The 27,621-nt window shown below is 48.5% G+C and overlaps 1 protein-coding gene across 1 annotated transcript; it reads left to right on the top strand.

The window, feature by feature from the left end:
• The first annotated feature begins 5,502 nt into the window (after positions 1–5,502).
• Positions 5,503–7,360, top strand: LOC119465867 (NEDD8-activating enzyme E1 regulatory subunit). Its single transcript, XM_037726347.2, has one exon. It carries the CDS (start codon positions 5,619–5,621, stop codon positions 7,227–7,229), a length of 1,611 nt encoding a protein of 536 aa, XP_037582275.1. The 5' UTR covers positions 5,503–5,618; the 3' UTR covers positions 7,230–7,360.
• Positions 7,361–27,621: the final 20,261 nt, after the last annotated feature.

A 27,621-nucleotide genomic window follows, 5' to 3' on the forward strand; every position in this document is an offset into this window, starting at 1 on the left:
TTTCTCTGAACCTGTATTTTTATCATTACTATGGGGCAGTCCAGGTGACTGCTGGAAAGTAAGACAGTTACAATACCCGGGGTCCTTCATTTTCTTCCTCCTTTTGTCCTTAAACACAACAACTAGTACTAGTACTAATACAACCATTAACTACTATGAATACTACTAACTACTACTACTACTAACTACTGCTAGTAACCTGCTATAGTATAGGCTCAGTGGCTTGGGCATTGCACGAGGTCACTAGTTCAATTCCTGAGTGTCGTCACGGTATTCCAAAGTGGGGCGAAATACAACGCTTCCGTAATTAATCCAGAACTCCCCTGCTACGACGTCCCTCATAGCTCATTGTACAGCTTCAGAACATTAAACACCACAATTTTTTTTAATACAGGGCCATAGATGGCAAATCGATCCTTTTGAGGGTAAGAATGTGCTATCTATTGCTTGTTTCTTCTTCAGACAAAACTACAACATCTTTTAACCATGGCTTGTGTATACAAAGCAGCAGAAAGCTGGTATGTCGTATTCCATAAAATCCTTGAAACTAGCACACAAACTAACAGGAAGCCAACCTAGATTAGAGAATAAAAAAGCAGCCAAGTGAGTGGCTAAGCTGTGAACGATTAAGCGCCGTTGGTAACCACAACACGTGCTTACATTGCAATATTGCTTTTACCTGATAACAGTATCCGCAGCAGCTGAAGAGTATCCAAGTAGTAGCCAAAATTTTTCTACTTAGCGGGTTACCTAAAATAGCAAATTCGGCACAAAACAGCCCAGCGGGCTAACTACAGTTGAGTGTGGTAAAAAAATTTTTGATTTCATGGTTCCCTTAAGCTGGGCAAGTTGGCCTCTGTTCAACGTGATAAATGGCTCAGACAAAGAAATGTACAAACAGGAGATATTTGCTGCCCAATTTGTATGCGCCTTGTCCATTGTCTATGCCGTTCACTGTGCTGAGCACACAGTTTTTTCACTTGTTATGCGCTGCTGAACAGAAGTTTCCAGGTTTGATTTCCAGGCGCTGCAGCCAGTCTGATGACATAGAAGTCTAAAAATAATTGTCCACAAAGCTTTCGGTGCCCTTTAAAGAACTAGAGGTCATCAAAATTATTCTAGAGGCTTTCATTATGGAATTCTTGCGAGGGATGCGAGAGCATAGCTGAAGAAGACGGAGATGAGCAATACATGTGTCCCAAGACACAAAAGTATCGCCTATAACACCTGTATTGCTTCGGGATGTTGAACTCGGCAATAAGACACCTCGTTTATAGGGAGCTCAGTTTAAGAGACATAATTTGGGTGGTGCTACCACTGCTAAATTCTGATAAAGTAATAATTTGAGTAAGGTACGTAACATTATAAGGTAACAACAAGGATTACCTGTAGTACATATATTTTGGAGGCTGTGGAATACGTTCGATGATTATGTGACAAGCAGTAAAAAGCTGGTCGTAAAGCATGCATGTATTCCATGAGTTTGTCATAAGCCATTATTTAGGCTACAATGCGAAAAGATGGGAGCCCTATGTGTTTGGCAATGAGCTAGGCTTCCCTAATGACAGAAGCTGTATAACTTCGGTGCTTTTGCTAATTCTTGCGTAAATTGAGTTTGTTACTAGCAGACATTACAAAGCACATGTATGTATATATGTGAAATAGTTGCACTAATCTATAAGGCTCATTTTACAAGCACTGAAATTATCTGTGCGAGTGTGTTTTGGAAACCCTTGTCTAACTATGAATGTATTGTGTGTGCATGTTGTGGCATGCTTCAACGAACCAATGCTTCCAGTTGCACTTGTGTTTTTGACAAGGTATAAGTTACCAGCCTAACCAACGGTCGAATTTTGTAAGATAGGAAAACAGAGTTAAAAACTTGATGCTGTTCTGATGGACAACCTAATGTGCTAAAAGAGTTGACTGGGCTAGTTGGTGTTTAGACATAGGAACCATTGTTAAAAGCGCAACACCACACAACACAAGATAAGACCAGACGAGCACAGGCGCAAAGTGACAACTGATTTATTGAAGGCCGATCTCCAGCTATATATACCAACAGGCTGCGCAGGCGCATCGTCACAACAACCCCCCGGAAACATCAAACATATCGTGAAAGAAAATCAATTTCAGCTTTATACAGCGCAATAGAAGTATCGCTGACACACTCTTCACCTGCCTTTCTGAATAAAAATGCTTCCAACGTTTCACGCGCCGTTTTTTGTCTGCTTCTTCCTACCATTTTTGCACATCGGAAACGTGGTTCACAATTCGGGCAGTTCATGCAGTGGTCGACAAGATGACTTCTCTCCTTGTTAATTAGATTTCTTGCGTGTTCCCTGAGCCGGTCATTGAGGCAGCGCCCCGTCTGGCCGATATATACTTTGCCGCAGGTCAGGGGAATCTCGTACACAACGTTGTTGGCACACTGAACGAAACGTCGTTCATGGTTCTTTTTACAGCCTCCCTTTTCCTCGGCACAGGTGGTGCGACGGCTAAGCTGAGCGAGCTTCTGGGGGACCGAGAAAGCCAACGGCACGTTGAACCGGCCAGCCACTTTTTTCAGGCTATGTGTGACCTTGTGTATGTACGGCACCACTTCTGGCCTCTGGAAGCCCACCAGGGGCTTCGCGGCATCTGGGTTGAAACGGTGCTTTAGCTTCTTAAGAAGCGTCTCAGCCACAGACAAGACGACCAAACCAGGGAAGCCGGCTGAAAACAGCCTCCCCAATTGAAGGTTAAAACTCTCCTGCACCTTGTGAATGCACGACTTCCGAAGTGCTGAATCTAAACAGAGAGTTGCGATGCCTCTCTTTACCGTTTTTGAATGAGCTGAATTGTACGGAAGGAGCTCTTTTTGTGCACGCGAAGAGTACGCCCAGCAAACATGCCTTTCGTTGAACGTCAATCGCAAATCTAAAAACTGAAGCTTACTTTCGTCTGGACGCTCAAAGGTGAAGGTTAGCCCTTTCCCATGATTTCTAAAATCTTCTAGAACACACTTCAGCGCATGCTCATACGAGGATGAGCACTTGTTAAACAGAACTAAGAAGTCGTCCACATAACGAAAAACTTTAAGGACCTTGTCACTGTAAGAAGAATTAAAACGATCGTGTAAAGAGCGATTGATGGTTGATAAAAAGATATGACACAACACAGGCGCGATACATGAACCAATACAGATGCCCTTCTTTTGAAGATAAATCTGCCCGAATTGTGAACCACGTTTCCGATGGGCAAAAATTGTAGGCAGAAGCAGACAAAAAACGGCGCGTGAAACGTTGGAAGCATTTTTAATCAGAAAGGCTGGTGAAGAGTGTGTCAGCGACACTTCTATTGCGCTGTATAAAGCTGAAATTGATTTTCTTTCGCGATATGTTTGATGTTTCCGGGGGGTTGTTGTGACGATGCGCCTGCGCAGCCTGTTGGTATATATAGCTGGAGATCGGCCTTCAATAAATCAGTTGTAAGTTTGCGCCTGTGCTCGTCTGGTCTTATCTTGTGTTGTGTGGTGTTGCGCTTTTAACAATGGTTCCTAAACCTAATGTGTTTTCAGCATTAGTGCAGTCCCTCATGGACAGTTGTCCCCATTTGACTCTGATAGAAGGTTCTTGCATTTGTGTAAGTTAGCTCGATATTCAAAGGTGACACCCACAGCTGTCTTGTTGTCCTGGGAAAATTATCGGCCCATTATGCACCATTAAATTGTGGCACATTCTATAGAAACTGCAGGCATGAGTTTTTGCGATCCAGTAGCTTCAATCAGTACTCTCCATATTCAAAGGCCGAAGCTCGCATTCTCCAAAATGAACAGGCTCTGCAGGGACTGGCAGAGGACATCATATTTGAGGGGAGAATAGCGCATCTGTTGGCATTTTTAATTGAAGAAGCTGAATTTCCCAGCCTCTGGCTGAATGCTCTACCTTCCACCAGACTTCACTTACATCTTCGACACTGTGAAACCAAAATTATGAATGTACAATTTAACACAGCGTGCTCTTGCCAATCTGTCAACCGTGATATAGACGTCTTCATGAGCGTCTTGTCTGCCAGCTTAGTGTAACTTGGCAGAAAAACATTTATGTTCACACTAACAGCCTGCCATATACGCCTGTCCCATACGCCTGTCATTTCTGGTATAGTTGCACCCCACATAAGTGCTCAATGACATCATCTAGCATTGGCTTTTTCCCCCATATTATCTCCTCCTTGGTTGCAAAGTACTGAAGTTCTAGATATCAGTAGAATTTATGTGATGAAAGAGGAGGCCAATGAAATATTGAACTGCTCAAGCATTTGAGTTGTGCTTATGTTGGTGTAGAAGGCTTGTATATTCATTCACTCATATGTGTTGTTCAATAAACAACTTTCTTGCTCGGATAAATATGGTGACATGGTTATTAATTCGCTCAAAATGTGGGATTCCTTATTAATGAAGTTTATTACTGCTTACATGATTATTGTTGTGCAGCTTGCCATGTGGCCTGTAGCAGTATATATATATATATATATATATATATATATATATATATATATATATATATATATATATATATATATATATATATATATATATTAGCTCGCACGACCGGCGCGCGGAAGCCTGTGCTTTCGTTGGGTCTTTGAGGAGAGCTGACGAGATTGCCATATCCTTAGTCAACTTCGTTTGGGGTGTCACTAAGCCACCGAGCTGACAGTGAGCCTAGGTTAATTGTTGAACTCGCCCAGAAAACCACCCTTCTTATCACATGAGCTGTGACTAGACGGTAGACAAGTGCCTAGTCTCTGATTAATCAGCGAGGAATTATTGAAAATTATCAGCACGCGCTCGCGTGAATGCGGACTTTGGAGAAGGTGATTTGCGCGCTCAAATGATTTTTTTTTTTTTAATTTCATTGCTCAATGATTTCGAAATTAATTTCTGCAACCACACAGGGAACAGGGACGGTGGTGCGGCGCTGCTGTCATTTTAGGCTACTTTTTAATAACCTAAAACTAAAATCCCTAGATATTTTTTTGCCTTCAGAGCAGAAAATCTAGGGACTTTAGCTAAAACCGGCAAACAGGCAAGCCGACTTGTGCACGCAAGAACCTGCCGCGACGAAAATTACGTCAAGCACGTCAACACGTCGATGCATCGGCAACATAATCGGCAAGCAGCGCGTCGCACACCTTTCACAAGCATCGAGAGCTCTGGCAAAGGCTATTTAAACGTTGCTTTTACGTCTTAAGCCAAGAAAATAATGAAACAGTGCCAATAATCTTGTCTGGCAATGTCGAAGTCAGTTTGACACAACCCTAGCAAAATTCTGCTGCAAAAACCAACCATTATTTGTGATCTATATTGTACGCTAACCGATTTGCGCGCCATCTCTGTTTAGCAAATAACACTGTTATTTAAACGTTCAAATGCAAAAAAATAAGTTTCTTAGTTTTTTGCCTTTCTCACAGGTGACGCAATAACACGTAAGTTGTTAATTCTTGCTTGAAATATATTTGCGTTTGAGGCACACGGTGCAAAGCATTGTCACACTTGGAATTACTTAATTTCTGTGTTTACAATCGATCGGTGCGACCAGTAGCGCGTTGTTCCGTTCTCATCGCGTACTGTCATTATGAGGCCGAGGTCCGCCGACTCCGAGAAGAGCAAGAAGTACGACAGGCAGCTAAGACTGTGGGGCGACCATGGACAAGCAGCTCTGGAGTCCTCCCACGTATGCCTCATCAACGCCACGGCAACCGGCACCGAAGCCTTGAAGAGCATCGTACTCCCGGGTGTCGGCGCCTTCACCATCGTCGACGGCCACGCAGTGACGGCCGAAGACGTTGGCAACAACTTCTTTTTGGACAGCGCTAGTATAGGAAAACCGCGGGCGGAGGCCGCTGCCCGGCTTCTCGTAGAACTGAACCCCGACGTTCAAGGCGACTTCGTGGAAGAGACCCCCGAAAATTTGCTGGAGCAAAACCCCGCCTACTTTTCCAACTTCTCTGCCGTCATCGCGACTGGGTTGCAAGAAAAGACCCTGCTGGCTTTGGCTGCGAGGCTGTGGGACGCGAACGTGCCCCTCCTGGTGTGTCGTTCTTACGGTTTCATCGGCTACATGCGACTGCAGATGAACGAGCACCCTGTCATAGAAACGCACCCTGACAACGACTTCGACGACCTCCGCCTTGACAGGCCGTTCCCTGCTCTGCGTGCTTTTGTCGACTCGATTAACATGGGCGAACTCTCGGACAAGGAGCACAGCCACACGCCGTACGTGGTTATCCTTCTCAAAGCTCTAGACGAGTGGCGGCGACAGAGCGGGTCACAGACCCTTCCCAAAAGTAGTCAAGAAAAGCAGGCCTTCAAGGCCTTAATCAAGGGATGGATAAGGGCCAAAGGAGACCGGGGAAACGAGGACGAGGAGAACTTCGAAGAAGCAGTGAAGGCAGTCAACAAATCTCTGAACCCTACCGAGGTGCCCCATCACGTGAAACAACTTTTTGAAGAGGAAGCCTGCCTAAACATTACCACGGAAAGCAGGCCGTTCTGGATATTGATGCGTGCTCTGAAGGACTTCGTCGAGAGTGAGGGTAAAGGTGCCTTGCCTGTGCGGGGAACTCTCCCAGATATGACGTCGGACACAGACCGATACGTCAAACTGCTCAACATGTATCATGCCGAAGCAGAGAAGGACGTCAGGGCTGTTCATCACAGGGTTCAACAGCTTCTGGCCACGATTGGCAAGCCTGAAGGCTTCATCACCGAAGCCGAGGTGAAAGTCTTTTGCAAGAATGCCCATGCGCTGCGACTGGTTCGTGGTCGATCCCTGGCTGCGGAGTACGATGCCAAAGAGGCCCCAGTCGGCACCATTTTGACGAGCCTGGACTCCCCGGATAGTGAGATAATCTTCTACTTGATGCTGAGAGCTGCCGACCATTTTTACAGCCAGTACAACCGCTACCCGGGTTACTTTGAAGACCAGCTCGAGACTGACATCAGTAAGTTGAAGGCATCGCTGTGCCAAGTGCTCGAACAGTTGGGCTCCGGACCGGTAGCCAAGGACGACTATGTCCACGAAATGTGTCGGTATGGCGCCGCGGAGATTCACACTGTGGCAGCGTTTGTTGGGGGCTGTGCGGCTCAGGAAGTCATCAAACTGGTCACGGGACAGTATGTGCCGTTGAACAACACATTTATATTCAATGGCATGACTACGACGTCGGAGTCATTTGTTTTGTAGCAGGCACAGGCTGCTTTGATTCAGACTTTAGGCATAATATTTCGGGGGGCTAAGTGTTATTCACAAACCCTGTTTTCTTTGTAAAATTTTTGTTGAGATAAACTGCATGTGAAGGCAATCGTTTTGACTTCTCCTTCGATCATGCTGGACCATAAATGTGAACGCTGACAAAAATGGGACAAACCATCAATGAGATCGACCAGTCTCACTACCCACGCCCTTAGGTGAAATTGCAAAAGGCTATGTTTGTGCAATGTTTGGAAAAGAATCGAGCAGCGCTTCAGACAGTATAGAAGTAAGGACGACAGACACAGCACTGTGGTTACTTTATCCTTTCTGAAGTGCTGTTTATATCCCTTCTAATAATGTGCCAACCAGCCCAGTTCAGCACACTTTTGCGGGATATGTTTGGTTTCAGATTTATGTACCTGGTCACAGAAGCTACACATGTAATTTAGACTTTGGTGGTTGGCCTAGATTCTTGCTGTGTGGGTATTCTGGCCACCACACGCACTGTATATGTCACATTTAAAAAAAACAGCGCTACATCGGACGAGGACTGCGTGAGGTACATATACAAGCGCTGTCCCTCGTGTTCCTTACACTTACTCACCTTCTGATTTAGCAATGGTTTCTCAACTATGAACATTCATCCGAAGTTATTTTAAGCGAATAGCTTTCTTTTTCTCTTTTGCCCGTTATCGGCATTGGCGGTCGGACTTGCCGATGATACAAAGGTGCCAATGCAAAGGGCAACGGAGTTGAGGAGCAGGTTTGTTGTTGAACGCCAACTAGCTCTTTGACACGCATGTGATGTTACGCGTGAGCTTTGGGGTTCCTGAAAGTTTTGCTGCTGAAATGGAGCAGTCGGGCAGAACAGCCCTCCTCTCCTCCCATCAGCCTCTATCTCTGTGTTGTCTGTGAGCGAGGGCTCGGCCGCGAGAGGAGGATGGCAGTAGCCTTGGTACTCACACTCAAAGGCCGAAGGCCGTAGCTCGCATTCTCCAAAATGAACAGGCTCTGCAGGGACTGGCAGAGGACATCATATTTGAGGGGAGAATAGCGCATCTGTTGGCATTTTTAATTGAAGAAGCTGAATTTCCCAGCCTCTGGCTGAATGCTCTACTTTCCACCAGACTTCACTTACATCTTCGACACTGTGAAACCAAAATTATGAATGTACAATTTAACACAGCGTGCTCTTGCCAATCTGTCAACCGTGATATAGATGTCTTCATGAGCGTCTTGTCTGCCAGCTTAGTGTAACTTGGCAGAAAAACATTTATGTTCACACTAACAGCCTGCCATATACGCCTGTCCCATACGCCTGTCATTTCTGGTATAGTTGCACCCCACATAAGTGCTCAATGACATCATCTAGCATTGGCTTTTTCCCCCATATTATCTCCTCCTTGGTTGCAAAGTACTGAAGTTCTAGATATCAGTAGAATTTACGTAGCGGAGGATGGCAGTAGCCTTGGTACTCGCACTGCTGGAGACAACAGACACGGCAAATCAGCTTATACGTAATGCCACCTATACTACCCCTACAGATGTGCTGCTAACAACTCTGTTCTTTACCGAATTATATAATGAAACAACAAGCAGTAAGTTCAGAATATCCTCACGCTAACAAATGTATGCCATCAAGCGCATCATTCCTCTAAAAAAGCAAATAGCTTTCTAGAAGCATTCAGTTAGTCGCCTACATTGACAATCATCGTTGATGGTTTCCGCACAATTTCTTTCTGCTATTGCATCTGTCACATCAACTGCCAGTTATATATCTAAACAAGACAGATAAGGTGGAGACTTGGAAGTAGTTGGACAAAGGATGTCTCAGGTTGGAGTCAACGTTTAGAGAAGTTTAGACAACTTGTTTTCATCAAACTGTTCAAACAAGGAATGTGCCAGGTTTGTGCCAACTAGTGTTCTTGTATTTTCTCTCTGCGCAAGAACACATACAGGGCTTGTTTTTGTCAGACACGCCCCCCCCCCCCCCCCCTTGTTAAAGCATTGGCTGCAGCCTGAGACACTCCCTGTTCAGTCATCGTTAATCACTGGGATTATATTGTCACTTGATAAAGTTCATAAACTAATTTGAATGACCACGATGATTCACATTCCTGTCCACAGTTACAGTGACACTGAGACAGGTCTTTAGCTTGGGGTCATTGTCAATTCTCTTTATTCAAATACACATGAAATGCAGACTCATCAAGTGATTGTGAATCATAGCGTGTAGTGCAATTCATTTTATTTTAATAGAAAAAGTGAGGTGATGGTGTGTTATTGTCACATAATTTTTATTTACATTTGCAAGAATGCCAGTCATTCAGAAATTTTATCACCCAGAAAATTTGAAACTGTTTTCAATACGATAACTCGTGTAGAAAAACCAAAGTCACAGTCAGTGGCATTAAACAACATTGTATTCACAGGATGTATTTTGCAAAACTCTTGTAATCGAGGAAGTATGATTATGTTATATTAAACACTTTGTTAGTAGCAATTTACAGAACCCCAACACCTGGTTTTGTTGCATAATTACAAGCTGTGAACTTGTAAATATTTTGATGTTTGATAATTTTTGTTAAAACAATTTCTATGCATCCATCACTTGCCAGTATTAAATAAACATTTACTTTTAAATTCAGCTAATTTCATTCACAGTGGTTGAGGCAAATTTTAATAAGTAGCATGTGATGGTGAGTTAGCTTCCTCTGAACTGTGTTTCACTATCTTTTACATGCTGTGGTGGCGTAGTGGCTTTGGCGTTGAGCTGCTAAGCCCAAGGGCGTGGGATCAAATCCCAGTTGTGGCAGCCGTATTTCAATGGGGGCGATATGCAACAACACCCATGCAATGTGCATTCGGTGCGTGTTAAAGAACCCCAGGTGTTCAAAATTGATCTGGAGTCCCCTATTACTCTGTGCCTCATTATCATACCGTGGTTCTGGCACATAAAACCCCAGAATTAAATTGTCTCACTATCTCTGTATAATGCAGCAAAAGCTAAGGGTCTGCCAACCAGGAAAGCTGTTGGGTGAACTTGCAAGCAAAGATGTATGCACCCATGCATGGTGGTTATATACCTATATCATGACACTTATTAAGGCCCAGGATCAGATCTCTCAAATCCTGGCAGTCCAGAGCGCCCGTGAGAGGGCCGTCAGGTTAGACCTGATGGTCCCAGAGTGGGCCTAGCCAGGTGACGTCGAGTTTAGTTCCATCATCGTGGACCAAATAAAGTTCACTCACTCACTCACTCACTTCCTCCTATGTACTGAATGCTACGCAAATAGGTGCACAAAGTATACATGTCTCTTCTGGCTAAATCACAGGCTCATTCGCCCTTAAATTTTCCACATTTCGTGGTGGTTGCAGCTTAACACAATGTTTGGGATGCATTATGTCTACTTGACCGTATTGTCCAGAATTCCAGAATATACCTATATGCAATATTCTTCGCTTGTGGCAGTCCCAAATTAATGCATAATTAGGGGTAACAGAACGGTGGCGCCATCTCTCATTGTAGTGGTAACACAACAATATTGGGCCCCTAAACCACCACTGACATTTTTTTACATATCTTAAAGGAACACGCGCATCGCGTTCTGTGTACTGCGAAGATTATTTTCAAGGAAATCGCAGCGCTACGCGCTGTGGCGAATCCAAAAATGAAAAGAAAAAAGAATCTACACCGGCTTTTCCGGTCCCTTCGTACCTCGTGACGCCAGCAGGGAGCTGCGAGTGACGTCACCAGGGTAAAAGCTATCGATTGGTTGGTAGACAATAGGGTGCTTCGATGTCCTCCTCGCCCGCCACGAGGGAGGCTGTGCGCATTGAGGCACAATAAGGTGCCTGCATGCTTTCCCTGTCTCGAGACGAAGTGGAGGAGATCAAGAGGAGAACATTCAGGAAAAATGCAGCGGCATTTGCCCCTCAAAGGCGGATACACACGAGCCTCCACCAATGGGCGCGCACTTTAGACTGACGTCATGAGCCGGACGGCCGATGACCCCGCCGACGGAGAACATGGCAGCCCGCGCTTCGAACTGGGCCGAGTCGCGTGAGCAGGCCTATTTCTTTAGTCGCGGCGGCAATCGGCTGCTGCGCTTCGGTCATGTAGGCGGGGCCCATAGGCGTATCTACACGTGGGGGGGGGGGGGTCACTTGCCTCCCCACTATAAAACGAGGGGGGGGGGGCAATGTATGCTATTTGCCCCCCCCCCCCTCCCCCACAAACACCACTTTTGAAAGCGTGCACTTTCGACTGCACGCTGGAAAGTCCAACAAAACTACAGCTCGAGCTAACTTTTCTTTCTGAATAGAGTGGCCGCGTAAGTAATGCTTTTCTTTACTATATACGTATCCACTGCTTGGGCAGCGAGGATTGTCTTTTGTGCCTCATCGTGACGCGCTGTAGCCGGTGACGCACGGAATTCGCCACACACGCGCGTATTGCGAAGAAGGCCTGGCACTAGACAGTTCCCGCCCTAACAAATTTCCGCTTGCGCTACTTGCACCATGCCCAGTTTTTTGGGACCGCCTAACCGTATTTGAAAACACAATCGGCTTGCTATATTTAACCTGCCGGCGAGGGGGTGGAGAGGACCGGATCAAGTATTATAATCAGCCGTGCCCAACGATTGGTGTGCCTTCTACAGCATGAAATCGTTAAATTATCAAATGCTGTAACTGTTGAATCTCTGTCGAGAGATTCTACATAGCGTTGCAGTCTCAGTATCTTATCTCCATCAAAAATCTAATCAAACCACTTACAGGTCTAACTGTCCAATTGTATTGTAAAATCGCGTCTTATCCTAGATATTTTCGTGAAAAGGACCTTGGTCAAACGTGCGGAGCCATTTCAATACCAACAGAACACTGAACTGAAGCTTTTCTAAAGGCATGTAGTACGTGTCACTTCTGATTTCTCGATTTCATTTTCAGGCCGTTTCTAAATAAAGCTACACTATTACTCGTTTCCTGGCGGGAGCAATAACAGCAGACATTCCATATTTTGAACAAATGAAGGCCACTTTTTTGTGACGTGTACCGAAAATTGGGGGTGCGACTGTTTTCACAACAAATCCATGCAGGGGTGGGGCTTTGCCTCGATCACGTATCACCATTTTCTTTTTTTTTTTTTTTGGTTCTTCCTCTCTGTTTGGCGGCATTCCAACGCCGCCGGCGTTTGAACGGAGAACACGCTGGGCTAGTGGTGACTACGTACAACTGTGGCTGCTGTTAAGGGATCGATGGTATTCCTAAATAAACGCATCACTGTTTTGATGATCCAAATATAATCTCACTATCAGGGAGAGAGCAGTCTACCTGACTAGATCAGTATTTCTTTATTTGGGGTGTTGCTACGCTGCGCTCCGCAATACCCCAACGACCGCCGCTTCGCGTCGGCGCCCGCGCCGCGGCACCGGGGCACAACCGACCGCGCCGCCAAACAGAGAGGGAAAAAAAAAAAGTTGTCGCAGTTTCACCCGAAAGGCGAAGCACCAATTGCGATAGCAAATTAGTAGAGAGCTATAAGATGTAAGGATGGCAGTTTTATCAGCTGTACAAACTTGGACAAGCAGCAGCACCAGCAACGCGCAGAACTGTTGTCTACGCCGTCGGCGTTTTGCCCGCGTTCGCACGGAACGCGCGCGGCGTTTTTATATAGATACGTATTTGGTGCCGCAGCTAAACGTCGCCTCCCCTCCCTCCCTCTTGTCCCGCATAACGCATAAAAATTGGGAGAAAGCGAGTATTCAGTAACTTTTTTTTTTTTTTGCGCACATAACCAACCTACACAGTTCCAATTTTCGGGTGCGACTGTTTTCCCAAAACATCAAATTGCCTTTAGCGCGACGTAAAAAGTTGCGTTTGCTCTCTATATATGGAAAGGAGGAAAGAGACGCTTAATTCTGCAGCCCTTCAGGGAGCACGGCGCAGAGCCGTGCTCCCTCAAGGGCTGCAGAAGATAGCGCCAACCTTTCCCTTTCCCTCAAGAACCACTTACCACCGCACGGCGCAGAACGCGCGTTTGCTCTCCGACGTGCGTTCGCTCCCCGTGAAAGCGCGCGTCCCTCGCGCCCTTTCATTCGCACATACAGCGTCCGGAGCACGGCGACGATTTCATCGCCATTGACGTCATACGGAACCTCACGGCGACAGCGACGCCGACGGCAGAAATCTGCTTTGGAGTGTCCATATAATTGCCATAGCAATAAAAAGAAAACGGTGATGCGTCATCGAGGCGAGGCCCCGCCACTGCACGAATGTTTTGTGAAAACAGTCGCACCCGAAAATTGGAACTATGTAGGTTGGTTATGTGCACAAAAAAAAAAAAGTTACTGAATACTCGCTTTCTCCCAATTTTTATGCGTTATACACGACATTTAGTTGTTTCCCCCCGGTATCCTCGGTAAACTATGTGTGGCACGGTGTTTATATTTATTCGAAGTATGAAGCAATGCTCTTAATGGTGAGCGATATATGTTTATTCTGTGTAGGTTCATTACAGCCTCTTTAGAAAGTTGCTCATTGAAGTGTTCCAGCTAGGCTGTCATGTTGCCGCTAGTCGAAATGTTTCCCAGACTCCTAAAACAATTGCAGTGATGCTACTGGCCCATCCCCTTTCGGAGCAGCTTTTGGAGCAGCCATAAATGCGTTTTGGAGCAGTAAAATGGACCTTCGGAGCAGGTTTATGAAAGCGATTGCAAACTATTATATGGGGCGTTTACAGTTGACAATGCATGTGAAAGCAGTAAGTGGTCACCTGGTTCATAAATTCAATCCAAACACTAAAAATGACCCCATCCCTCCCTTTATCGCTGTCCTTAGTGTGGACTGCGACAAAGCTGTGGTTGTCCTAAGATGTGCTTGAAGATCCCGGAAGCACTTGGATGGGCCACATGCAGAATTAGGAAACGTTTGGCAACCTTCAGCATGATTTTGCTCCTATAAATGTATTCTCCAAGATGGAGCACTCCTTTGTAAAAAGTTACCGCCAGCGGTACGAAAAGCTTACGTAGTTTTTCCTGTGCTGCGATTTATTTATAACCATCTACAGTCGAAGTCCAATTTTCCGGACTCCCTAGGGGCCGCGAAAACATCCGAAAAATCGGCCAGTCCAAAAAAAAGTGGCGCTTCCTCAGCATCCAGCAGCGAAAGTAGCCGAGTTGACCAAAACCTTGGCCGTATGCCATTCTTACGCCCTGAAATTGCCATGCCAAGAAAAGTGTGTGTGTGTCTGTGGAAGGGGGGGGGGGGGGGGGGGGCGACAAACTGATTGCGAAAAATTGTTCACGGCCACCGCGTCCGCGTCAGTGCGCGCGTTATGTTGCAAAAATCGACCGAGACACCATACATAGCGTCCGAAACTTCAGTCAGCGTTTTACATTGGTCATAAAGGAGTGCGGGGTCTGTTTCGGTGCCAGCGCGATCGCTTGCTGCTGCCTGAAGAACTAGGTTGTCCCGTTGCCTCAGCAACCCGCATGCGTCAGGGTGGAAGGTATTGAATATAGACAGCAACCCATGGAAGAAACAGCAGTACGATCCCCTGACTCAGTTCACCACGGAACTAATGCAGCCGCTGGTCCACGCAGTGACACTTCAGATGGTGCGGTAAAACAGCGCTTGAGGGCATAGTTTCATTTTTGAAAGCCCGAGCAACCCTTTCAGCGCAGAGTGGGCGCAGATTTCTCATATTTTGCTGAAATATAGCAGGATGTAGCCGAGTTAGCCTTTCGGCGCAGTTCGGCGCAAATGGCGCAGCGGTAGCATCACTGCAATTGCACAAGATACGGACTTCTAATTCCGTGAAAATAGGGAGAATTTTAAGCGCAATGCATTGCGAAACTTTCACTTTCCTGCCTAAATGCAAGTGCTGCAGATTATTACTAAGTTCTCGTTTTTCCATGTGTTTTCGTGCATCATACGAGATGCGTAGTTTGCTCCTCCAATGTGTCCAGTGAGCTAAACAAGACATCTTGTTTATATCTGGGGAAAATTAGGGGCATGGTATGGACAATATGTAGGCAATGTTCCAAATGAGTGGGTTAAATTCGCCTTTTCCAGTAGAATATACGATTGCGCTGTCATAGTAACAACTACAACTGAGGTCAAATTTTGCGAACATACGGGAAAACAATACGCCAAGTTTACTTGCGATGGTAAATGCATGTTGATCAAATAGAGCTTAAAAAAAATTGCCCCCACCTCCCCGAAGGGAATCGTGAGGAAATGCGAATGCATTTCTTGCGCCGAGAGTACACGGCGTAGTAATTTTAATGGCGTAAATTAATGACGAGATGAGGATTTGTACCGTAACCATTTATTTACACTAAAATGGGGAAGTGGTGGAGGTAGCGGGGTACTGTCCATCCTGGAACTTCGCAGTCGTACGCTACCATCAGCTTTCACCATGACTGATCCTGGCCCGTCGCAAGCTGCTCCCGTGCCAACGACAATCCACTGTGCTGGCGTGCCCCGACAACGGGACCCACCTGTATTTAGCGGCACCGACGACCAGGACGTCGAGGACTGGATCGCCGAGTACGAACGAGTGAGCTCTAGTAACACATGGGATGACCGCGCCAAGCTCACGAACGTTCACTTTTACATCACTAATGTAGCCAGCCTCTGGTTCAAAAACCATGAAACCGAAATCACGAGCTGGTCGACCTTTACGGCAGCCGTCGCGGAGGTCTTCGGTCGTCCCGCCGTGCGCCGGCTTCGCGCGGAACAGCGCTTGCGCAGTCGAGTCCAACGCAGGGAGGAGACGTTTACAAGCTACATCGAAGATGTTCTCTCCCTGTGCAAGCGCGTCGACCCATCTCTCACTGAAGGAGAAAAAATAAAGCAAATCATGCAAGTAGTCGACGACGACGCATTTCAGATGCTTTTCGCTAGGAACCCCCAGACGGTAGCCGACGTGATACAACTCTGCCAGACTTACGACGAGCTGCGAAAGCAGCGTGCGTCGACGCGCCGTGCTGCTCAAGTTGCAGCAGACATTTCCACCCTTGCCAGCGACGCCACTGCCGATCACACCGTTTTGCTGCCACACATAAAGCAGTTCATCAGCGAGGAAGTTGCACGTCAACTTTCCCTTGTCGCCCACACACCTGAGCCAGCGCCGTCATCTTTAGACCCACCTCTTCGTCATTTCATTGAGACGCAAGTCGCCCAGGCACTACCAACTGCCCCGCCGGCGTTGCCTGTCCCTACGCCATTAACTTACGCTGCCGCTCTTGCCAAACCACAGGCCCCATCTCTTTCTGGCGCCTACCGTGCCACCGGGTCCTTCTACACGTCGCTGCCACCCTCACGCCCGGTGCCCCATCCTTCTGCGCCCACCGGACCATCTGTTGTGAATCCGTGGCGTACCATTGATAACCGGCCCATATGCTTCGCATGTGGTCTTGCGGGCCATATAGCCCGCCACTGTCACCGTCGCAGCTTCCGCTCTCAACATGGTGTGGCTTCGCCAACCTATCAAGGTACCCAGCACCTCCACTACTTAAAATGGGGATGTTGGTCTTCAAGCAGGCCTCGATGTGGCGTTACAGAAGGCTATCCGAAAGGCAGGTCTGGTTACCGGCGAGCGCGAGCTAGAGCGTCAACAACAACCACACTCATCGTCTTCTTTCCCCAGACATCGAAGCGCGGTCAATCGCCTTCAGTACAACACATTCATCAGCACCTGTTTGTGTTGTCATTGCACCTGACGGCCATAATCACAGCCTTGTGGTCGCTAAAGTGTACAATCAAAGGGTCTTTGAGAAGCATGCGCACGTCACAGTTTCGGGTAAAGGCGAGATCAATGCAACTTCCGTGAATGGTAGTCGGACACTTGTCGGACTCGGCGGAGGCACACTACATAGAGTACTTTGTCCGCATGTACTCCACCAACCACTCGCCGCTCTTCTTTCTCACGTCCACGTTAAAGTCACCAACCAAGACGACGGGGTCAGATACTTTGGAGCGCACACACACACTTTCCATAGCCGCGTCCAGTTGCGTGGCAACGGCGTCACGAGCGAGGTTGGGCGCGATCGAGGTACACGATCATCACAAAGACTCCGTCTCCGGTGTAGGCAAGGGTGTCTTTGTACGGAGACGTGTCTCGAACGGGCGAGGTGGCAACGGCATGCGATATGAGGTTCCCATACACGTTAGCAACGAGATTAACGCCGCAGTATTCGCCGTCCTTGCCGCTTCGAGCAAAGTAGTACTCGTTGACGGCGTCGTCGGCACCATCGTCACACAGACCACCACTGACACTAGGGCAGACGCGGCGGTCGAGGACGAGAAGCGAGGACTGCCGTTGCTGTCGCAGTTCTTCGCTGAAGGGCAGGTATCGCTTGAGGAACACGTCCACACCGCCCGCTCGGCGAGTGGCAACGGCGCGCGCGCACGCAGCAGCGTCGTACCCGCGAACCACAGCGTCCTCACAACCACTACCGGCAGCAGTGCCGTTATTCCAAGTCTCGGTGAGACACAGGAGGTCAACTTTGCCGAGCACGGGGTCTCTGGCAACGTCCAGCGCGTGGGCGGAGAGAGAGCGAACGTTGAGGAGCGCGAGCGTAAACTCTCTGGAGCCGCCTTCGCACACTCGAGACAGTTCCTGTTCTTTCAACGCGGTGAGGTATCGTTGCGTGACGGTGTGCAGGCGTTGACTCTCGAGCCTGCGAAACTCGTCCACCATGGGCTTGTCCGGGTTGGCCTCTCGATGGTAGAAGGTGTGGTCTCCGTCGCAGTTTGTGAGGTAGAGGCCGTTGAGGTTGGTGCAGCGTGAGAGCGCAACGTAGACGAGCTTTTGCGGGTGCGTCCTGGCGTACTCGTACAAGACCGAGGCGTACGTTCCCCCCTGAGACTTGTGAACCGTGATGGCGCTGGCCTGGACGAGGGAAAACTGCGTTCGCTTGCAGGCAATGCCGGCCTTGCGGTCAATGGTGAGCGTGAGAGACTGCATTTCGATAGGTACCCAGGTGACGCTTCTGATGACGTAGCCGTTGGTCTTGGCCTCGTGCACGGCGCGATTCGCGCGTGCGCGAGTCAACTTGCCGGTGTAGAGTAGTAGTAGTAGAGTAGTAGAGGTTCGGGGTGGGAAAAGATGCATATTTCTGCAGCCCTTATAGGGAGCACGGCTCAGCATCTGAGGGGAGGGGAATGGGGGGGAGAAAGAAGGAAATAGTGGGAGAAGGGTGGAAGGGAGAGGGCAGTCGTCCTCGTCTCGGGCAGGGTGTCCCTACAGCTGGTCAGCCAGCATAGTGTCCGCAAGGTAGCCGAGGACCACCTTGAACACTTGGCTGGGATTGCGGGCTGGATGCAGCAGGTCCGTGCTGGTACCAGAAGGTAGGCCCATGCGGCGGAGTTGAGCCACCATGGTGTTGCGGTGTTGGTCGAGTGCGGGGCAGGAACATAGGAGGTGCTCCAGTGTTTCGTTTGCCCCGCACATAGAGCAGGCTGGGGAGTCTGCTCTTCCCAGGCGGAAGCTTCGGGCGGCTGTCCAGCAGCAGCCAATCCGAAGGCGTAGTAGGAGGGATCTCTCCCTTCTGGTCAGTCCCCTGTCAGGCAGCCGTGTCGGAGGGCTCCGCCTTGCCACGCGTGCGTCGGGGTGGCAGCTCAGCAGCAGTCGTTGCAATGTGCTCCTGGAGTAGTCCGATGACACGACCGCCTGGCTGGGTGCCGTGTCCGTGCCGTGTGCCTCCTTGGCCAAGGCATCTGCCTCTTCATTGCCCGGGATCCCCACGTGAGCAGGTACCCAGTGCAAAGAGACATCAGTACCACTGGCACGGAGGGCGTGAAGCTTCGTCACCAGGAGGGCTGCACTGAAGCCAGCCCTCTCCGGGAGGCACACAGCCTGGAGAGCAGCTCGCGAGTCGCTGGCCACTGCGACCGGTACCCCAGGAGGCTCGGCTGCCAGCAGGTCTGCGGCCAGGTGGAGGCCCGCCATCTCAGCAGCGGTGGAGCTGGCCGAGAAGGGAAGTCGACAGGTCGATGCCCTGCCGAGCGCGGGGGCCACACAGGCTGCAGTGGCTGAGCCGCTGTCGGGGAGGACGGAGCCATCCGTGAAGACGAGCAATCTCCCCGCCAGCTCTTCCTCCAGCTTGGAGGTAGCCACCTGAAGGAGTACGCAGCTGGATGATCGCCGCTTGCTGTGTCCTTCAAGCGAGGTGGTGATGACCAGGGGCCTCTCGTGTGGTGGCGGGAGTCGTGGTGCTGGGGGTACCTGGCCGACCACTGCCAGGTAAGTGTCGACGAGGCTCCCCATCCTGGAGGAGGGACGGCTCGCCAGGCGGGTGAGCAGGCGTTCTCCGTCAGGGGCGTGGGCCAGCCTGTCGATGTGCAGCAGGCCACGTTGCTGCAGCAGGAGGGACAGAGGCCACGCCCCCGCCTCTGCGAGCGTTGCTGCTATTTGAGAGGTCCGGGGCAGCCCCAGCACGCTCCTGATGAAGCCTCTGTGTAGCTGCTCCAGACGTCTCAGCCGGGTTGCTGACAGCGTGACGAGTGGCAAGGCGTAGATCAGCCTGGAGGTGGCGGCTGCAGAATGCAGACGCAGCGCCCAGGATGTCGAGCATCCTCGCCCCCTCAAGAAAATGCGGCTCACGGCTTTCTGGACTCTCTGGACCTGGGCCACGGCAGCCTTTACAGCGGGAGTCCAGGTCAGCAGGTGGTCGATCTGCAGTCCCAGGTACATGACTGTCTTCTGCCAAGGTATCTCGGTGCCTCCTACGCTGAGACAGGCAGTGCTCCGTCGGGTGGCCGAACGAGGATGCACCAGGAGAGCCTTGGTCTTGGCAGACGATACCGTGAGGCCCACGGAAGCTAGGTGGCCCACCGAGGCGTCCAGGGCCTCCTGGAGGCAGGTCCGGACTGCAGGAAGGCTGCGTCGTGGTCCGCTGGTCCACAGGGCGATGTCGTCTGCGTACACTGAGCAGTGCACTGGGAAGCGCCGGCCCTTCGGGATGGATGAGGGCAGGCGTGCTAGGGCCACGTTGAAAAGGAAGGGGCTCAGCACCGATCCCTGAGGCACGCCTGCCGTGACCGGTCGCGGGGAGCTCTGTGCGGTGCCCACGCGCACTCGGAACGAGCGACCAGTCAGGAAGGCACGCACGAATTGCTCCATGCGTCCCGACACTCCCAGTGCATCGAGGGCGTGTATCACCACCTGATGGGGCAGGCCGTCGAAGGCACTCTGCACATCCAGGAGGACCAGCAGGGCTGCCTCTCCTTCACTCCTGGCCTGCTCCAGTGTCGATACGACGTCGCCGATGGAGTCAGCTGTGCAGCGGCGACTCCGGAAGCCAGTCTGCTGCTCCGGAAAGAACTCCAGCACCCTGGCTATCCACTGCAGGCGCACCAGGACCATGGTCTCCATGACTTTGCAGACCGCAGATGTAAGAGAGACAGGCCTGTAGGACAATGGAGCTGTGGCTGGCTTTCGTGCCTTCAGTATGGGCACGACTATGGCAGTGAGCCATGACTCGGGGAGCTGGCCGTTGTTCCAGACAGCGTTGAGACAGTCCAGGAGCAGGGCCTTCTCAGCGTCCGCAAGGTTGCGAAGCATCTGGAAGGTTATCCCGTCTGCTCCCGGGGCGCTTCGCCGCCTGGAACGGTCGAGGGCCTTGGTCAGCTCATGGGGTTGGAATGGCTTGTTGCACAGTGCCGCCACTTGCTCCAGTATCCAGTCCTGGTGGTGGACGATGTGCGGGGCGGCTCCTCTCACCATGCTGGCAGGATCGGGGAGCGGGACAGGTGGCCGGGAGGTAAAGTGACTGGCCAGGTGGTTTGCCAGGGCCGTTTCTGTCAGCCCCATGGAGACAGCAAACAACTCGCCGGTGCCGGGCACGTCAAACTCTAGCCAGAGACGCCTCGCGCGTCTTTCTCCTCCTCCTCCTCCTCCTCCTTCTTCTTCTTCTCCTCCTTGTTCAAACTCGCACATGCGCAAGACTCCAACGGTGCCGTTGACCAAACCGTCCACAACGTCAATGTTGGAGGTGATCATGTAGGGCTTGCCGATCACGACCACCACTTCTCGCGGGAGGTTTGCAAACTCGCTGCTGACCATCCGCGCCACCCTGCGCTTGGCGTTCTCCAGCAGGTGCGGCGTCTTGCACCCGTGAAACTCGTCCCGATAAAGTCTAGTCCCGAGCTCGCAGCGTTCGGTACCCGCCGTCTCCCTGCGCCTGCGCAACGGCCTCGTTGAAGCGAGTCACCTCGTTGTTCGAGTAGAAGATGCGCACGGCAGAGGGCGCGCGTTCCATGGCTTCGGCTAGAGTGACTAGGGGCGCGATCTTGTACGCGTTCCAAAATGGAACGGAGGCGTTCCGTTCCATCGAGCCGCACACGATTGGCCAATTTCAACTGCGACGTTCAAATTGACCAATCGTGTGCGGCTCGATGGAACGGAACGCCTCCGTTCCATTTTGGAACGCGTACAAGATCGCGCCCTAGGTCACTCTACTTCGGCGGCGCACCACCTGCTCCGGTTGCTAGGGGCGAGGATAAGCCCGCGCGCCCGCAGCTGTTGCTATGGGAGAGGGAGTGAGAGCCGAGAGATAACACCTGCCGGCGCGCGGACACCGACAGACGCCTGACATGCCCCGACTAATAAGAAATGCATTCGCATTTAAAAATTGTGAGCAACTATTGAAAAGTCTCAGGCTGCTGTTATTAGCTAGGTTTTCCAATGTCCCAAGAGAACTCTGTGTTTCAAACATTTTATACTTTGATAATATTTTATACTTTGGAATAGGCAGCATTTTAACTACATTGTGATGCGAAGTTTTAACGTTTCTGGCTTATTAAGAAGCGTTACGAATACTTTTTGAACCCTCTTTTTTTCCCCTTTTTAAAAATTTTACCTTTTCATGCGTGATATAATGGGTTCGCCTGGTGTCCTCACTGAACTAAAGGAAGCAGCTTCTTTATGTTTTTGACTTTGAGGAACAGGTAGTGTTTGATGTGTTGGTAAAGTTCAAAATACATGGGTAATCGGGACTTTCGCAACAAATTACGTATACAAGCACTCTAGTGTATTATGAGCCTGTCTAACGAGCGGGGCAGAATTGAACCCACTGCCCTGACAGAACTATAAACGCCACCAAGACAAAATATAGCGAAAATTGGTGGTACGCTATGTAAACTCTGTGCGAAGTTAAATGAGGTTGGGTCAAACACAGCTTGTAAAAAAAATCTTATTCAAGTGTTGGAGCTTGTGATATAGCCACTATCAGGTATGTTTTCCAGTGTCCCAGCTGTTGGTTAACTTATAACAGGTCTAAATTTCGTGGACCGGGGAGAGGTGGGTCATGGTAAGTGCAGCGTGCGACAAAATGTTTACGTTCCTGGTTTAGTTGTAAGCGTGGCAAATAATTACTGAGCCGTTGTTTTTTCTCCTATTTTTCATGCGTCATAAGACGTTTCTAGTTGGTTTCAGCGATGTGCTCGGTGAACTAAACAAGATACATTGCTTAAGTTTGATGAAAATAAAGGGCGCGTTATGGGCACTATGTACGTAAGCTTCAAAGATACGGGACTAGTTATGATATATGCAGTAAATTACACAAGCAAGCAATCCGGAGCTTTATGACTGTCTTTTAGGAACCAAGCAGAATTTATTCAGCTGCCCTGGGAGAACTGTGACCTCAACCGATATCAAATTTAGCGAAATTTGATATCAATGTTCTGTTTCAAATGGAACAGTCATATAAGGGCAATTTTTAAGCTATGCGATATAATTACAAGAAACTGAAAGTTTTATTGAAACGGTTCGAAAGGAACAGCCTCGCTGGAAATTTGGTTGTAATTCTCCAATGTCGCACACATCTGCTGTGTTTTTTTTTTCTTGGGAATATTGCAAGTCATTCATGTTGATTGTACTTCGTTGTGTAAAATCTCGACAATACTGCACTGCACTGCTGCTACTGGGTGAGATCAGCAACTTCTGGCCACTCACTGCCTTTTGTCCCTGCGTCATATACAGATGTCATATAGCGTCAAGAAATAAATGCAAATTCAAATGATTTTTCGGGCCCCCATTGTTCACCATGTGTGATAGATGAATAAGTCTATGTCTGGTAAATATAAAAATAACTGACCAACACAATTCCAGGCTTGCTCACTAATTGTACTAGTAATATATATATATATATATATATATATATACATATAGATATATACAGGAGCCTTAGAATAGGGACCCCAAACGTTTTGGGGCCCCAAAGACATAGCGTCGAAGCCACTGCGCATGCGCGAGACGCGAACTGCTTGTGGGTTTTGCGTCGGGCACCATAGGCGCCGACTACGGGGGGGCTCCGGGGCTCGAGCCCCCTCCGGAGTTTTCCCGGGGGGGCAGAGCCCCCCCCCCCCCCCTTCCTTGCCCTTATAAAGTGTCGTTACCGGAGTTCTGTTACCCACACAATTTGAGGATTCTTTTGCGTTGCCTCTACGTTTTCACGTTTGTTGTGCTAAAAGCTTACGGCATCATTGTTGGGGCGGACGTGCACGGTTTTTAATTTATAGTTTCGCTTTATTTCCGCAAATCCTGACAATTGGAGGACACGCGCATTAGAAGCACCAGCGGCGGCTACCTCATCCGTGTTTTCTCACTTCAACATTTTTTTTTAAATATTCGCTGAGAACACCATGCACACACACCATATATTTAAATATATACACAGGACGCAGTTTATTATATTTTTTAAAGAAAAGGAGGTAGCCAACTAAATGCATAGCATATGCCTAGAGAATGAATATGTTGATGTATGTTCACCTCACTTCAAATTACTTTGCGTGCTTTTTTGACCATGAAAAAAACCTGCAGACTTCTATCAACGCGTCTTCTATCTTCTATCAACGGCGTGTGAAAAGCACGTGAGTGATATGTGTCTCAATACTGATTCTCTTGCCAGTAGGCAATGTTAATGACTGGCGACAAAAAAAAGAAAAAAAAGCTCTTTTAATTATTTACAACATTTAAACATTATGGATGGAAACATCGCCTTTTGCATGCAGAGGCCATAATTACGGGGTGTTTCAGCAAACACTTTCAAAATATTCTTAAAGGTTGCCTGTGGCAGATAGCACAATTCCAGTTCATGAGCTGGTCTACTCGAAGAGGCGGACATTACTCGCACAAAAAATTGAAATGCATAATCGACCAATTAACAAAAAATCACCAATTAGTTTTTTAACATATAAACTAATGGCCCATGTTGCATTTAACAAATTCTAGCCGTGGAGTTCGCAAGGCGGATGCACTAGGATCTAATTCTCAGGATGGCACCAGTTTCGAGATATTAATTCCCGAACATTGCGGAGAAATGCATTAGCGTTCCAGTTACGTTTGTGCTTACTCGCCGTGGTTTCTTAGTGGCTATGGCGTTGGACAGCTAAGCATTAGGTCGCGGGACGGCGGCTGCATTTCGGCGGGGGCGAAATGCTGGAACACCCGTATACTTGGATTTAGGTGCACGTTAAAGAACCCCAGGTGGTATAAATTATTCCAGAATCCTCCACTACGGCGTGCCTCATAATCAGATCGTGGTTTTAGCACGTAAACCCCCATAATTTATATATCTATTCATAATTTTGTGCTTCAATGCATAAAGAGACGTTTTGTTAAGAAAGTAACTGGCACGCCAATGCATTTCTCCGCAAAGTTAGAGGATTAATATCTCGACACTCGTGTCAGCCTGAGAACTACTTACAAGTGGATTAGAACTCCACGGCTATAATTTGTAAATTGCAACATGGGCTAAGGTAATTAGCTAAAAACCTAATTGGTTAATTTTGTTAATTAGTCGATTATGCATTTCAATTTTTTGTGCAAGTAATGTCAGCCTCTTCAAGTAAATGAGCTCATGAACTAGAATTGTGCTATCTGCCACAGGCAACCTTTAAAAATTTTTGAAAGTGTTCGCTGAAACACCTTGTATATAGAATTCACTCAGTAATCGAAATGATGCCAAGCCGGATTCACACAATATAAGAATAAATAGAAGTCTATGAATCATGCCGAGCAGCGCTAATACTCGTACTCAAAGTACTAAAAAAAAAAGGGAGTGCACTTTGGCCGGGAAGGTGAAGGAGTATATTAGTGATAGCGAAGTAAAGACAATTACACGAAGGAAGATTCTTACCGTGTATATCCGTGTAAGGATCGCACCCGTGTAAGGGCCGTACCCACAACTTGACAGCCAATATTAAAAAAAAAAGTCATCCAAACGAGAAGCAATCGCATTCCGTGCGCTGATTCTGATCGGGCTCAACAGCGAATTGTCGCGCGCAGCGTACTTTCGCGCGTTGCTACTGGATGCCAAAAGGAGGCAATCGCGGAGATTTACAGCGGAGTTTATACTCGTAGTTGGAAAAATGAGGTTAAATGACCCGGTCCCATGAAAGACCCATCAAAATCGCGACAGAAAAGTGTGGCCCTTACACGAGTCTATACGTTAGTTATAGGGGCCATATAAATTGTAGTAAACATTCACCTAAAATTAAAATAGCAAGCATAGTGCAATGCACGGGCTATGTAAACCTGTAAATACCTCACTGGATGACTTCAAGCACTCGCTTTCACAATGCATGCAAGCATTATGAAGAAGACCGGAAGCGGAGGCGAACGGTTCGTACAGCCGCGTGATTCACGGCAACTTCGAAAATTAGATTCATCATCATTATCTGCCTATTTTTATGTCCACTACAGACGGCCTCTGTCAGTGATCTGCAATGACCTCTGTCTCTTAACTCTGCAACACTAGGGACGCGGAAAGACAGCCCGGCAAAGAGGACAGCGCGCATGAAGTTAGCAGCCATCCCTGGTCGCCCTTTATCATTGCACCCACCACTTAGCTATGGCACGCGGGCGGCATAAGCGTCAGCCGCGCACAGTTATTCACAGCTACGGCAGGGCTAGAGGAGAAGACGCGTGCTCTCCTTCCATAAAAAATACTGCTCCAGTCAGGCAGACTGCTCCCTCCCTGATAGTGAGATTATATTTGAATCATCAAAATAGTGATGCGTTTTATAAACAGTGATGCGTTTTATATAAACGCATCACTGTTTTCCCTGTATCCCCCCGTCACGCAGCACTCCTTCGAGAGCCTGTGACGTAACTGCATAAATAAATAAGCGAAGACGTGAGAAACTGCGGCGGCCGAGTACTCGTTCATCAATCGCCTGTAAGGTACGGTAACATACTATTGGTTTTAAGCGCAAAAGAACACGGGCGGAGCCAGAAGAAGACAGGACAAGCGCTTGTCCTGTGTTCTTCTATCTCCGCCCGTGTTCTTTCGCGCTTAAAACCAATAATATGTTACCGTACCAACTCGCCCAACTGTCCATCCTTTTGCAGTATATTTCTTGTACACAGGGCTCTCTTCATTGTGAATCGCCTGTAACTTTGCTACTACTGCACCATTTGAAAAAAAATATTTCGGCTCTATGCTCATGGTACACAGCTGCCATTATGCAACATATTTTCGAGCTCAGGGTGGTTTGGGACGCTTTAAAAGAAAGCTCACGCCTTTTTCGCCTTGTTGCCACCACCCCCGGATACATTTTTTTCATGCCGCCGGCTATCTGTGCGGCGACGTGTGCGACGTCGCCGCACGGCAACGCGGTTATTATTATTATTATTATTATTATTATTATTATTAATTATTAACGCGATAGCGTTAAGGGCTCCGTGTCGCAGAAAATCCGGCGTCGGCGCCGGCGTGAATGTCGGCGTCCGTGGCGGATAAAACCATCCCCAACCACGCCGACCCCCCACCGCGCAGGCCTTCCGCGTGGGGCAAGGTGTTAGCGAACAAAAATTAAATTTCTCACACTGAAATCCGTCAGAAAAATGGTAAAGTACGACTTAACCACAACCTACAGACATAGTGGCGTCGGATTGTAATTTGAATCTACGAGAAAACCTAGTTCTGTCACGAGGAAACTCAAACACAAACCCCTTTTCCAGCATTTCTACCACACCAACAGCGGCGCGCTCGGATAGGTTAGTTTCGAAATTCATATCCAGATGGCGCTCGTATCCTCGGCAGGGACTTCGCCTGCCTAACGCGTTTTGGACAAGCGCGCGTGTCGGGGAAATAGCAAACAATTAATAAAAAAATAAAAAAAAAAGTGCTAGGTCCTTTACTTTTTAATGTAAGACGACTTATATTGACCCTGGAAAAACGTCTTCCCAGCAATGCATTTCAGTTTAAAAGTGACGCCGATCTTTAAGGGGATCGGTGTAAGCTTGGTCTTTGTAAGCTGGCTTTCCCACTTCCTGTGTTGCAGTAAAGCTTACTCATAAAGAAAAATGCGATGCGAACGGGGCCCGATAACGCAATCGCGTTCCACTCTTAAAGGCGAAGCTTAAGAGCCC

This window comes from Dermacentor silvarum, chromosome 10 (genome assembly GCF_013339745.2).
Source record: "Dermacentor silvarum isolate Dsil-2018 chromosome 10, BIME_Dsil_1.4, whole genome shotgun sequence".
Lineage (NCBI taxonomy): Eukaryota > Metazoa > Arthropoda > Arachnida > Ixodida > Ixodidae > Dermacentor > Dermacentor silvarum.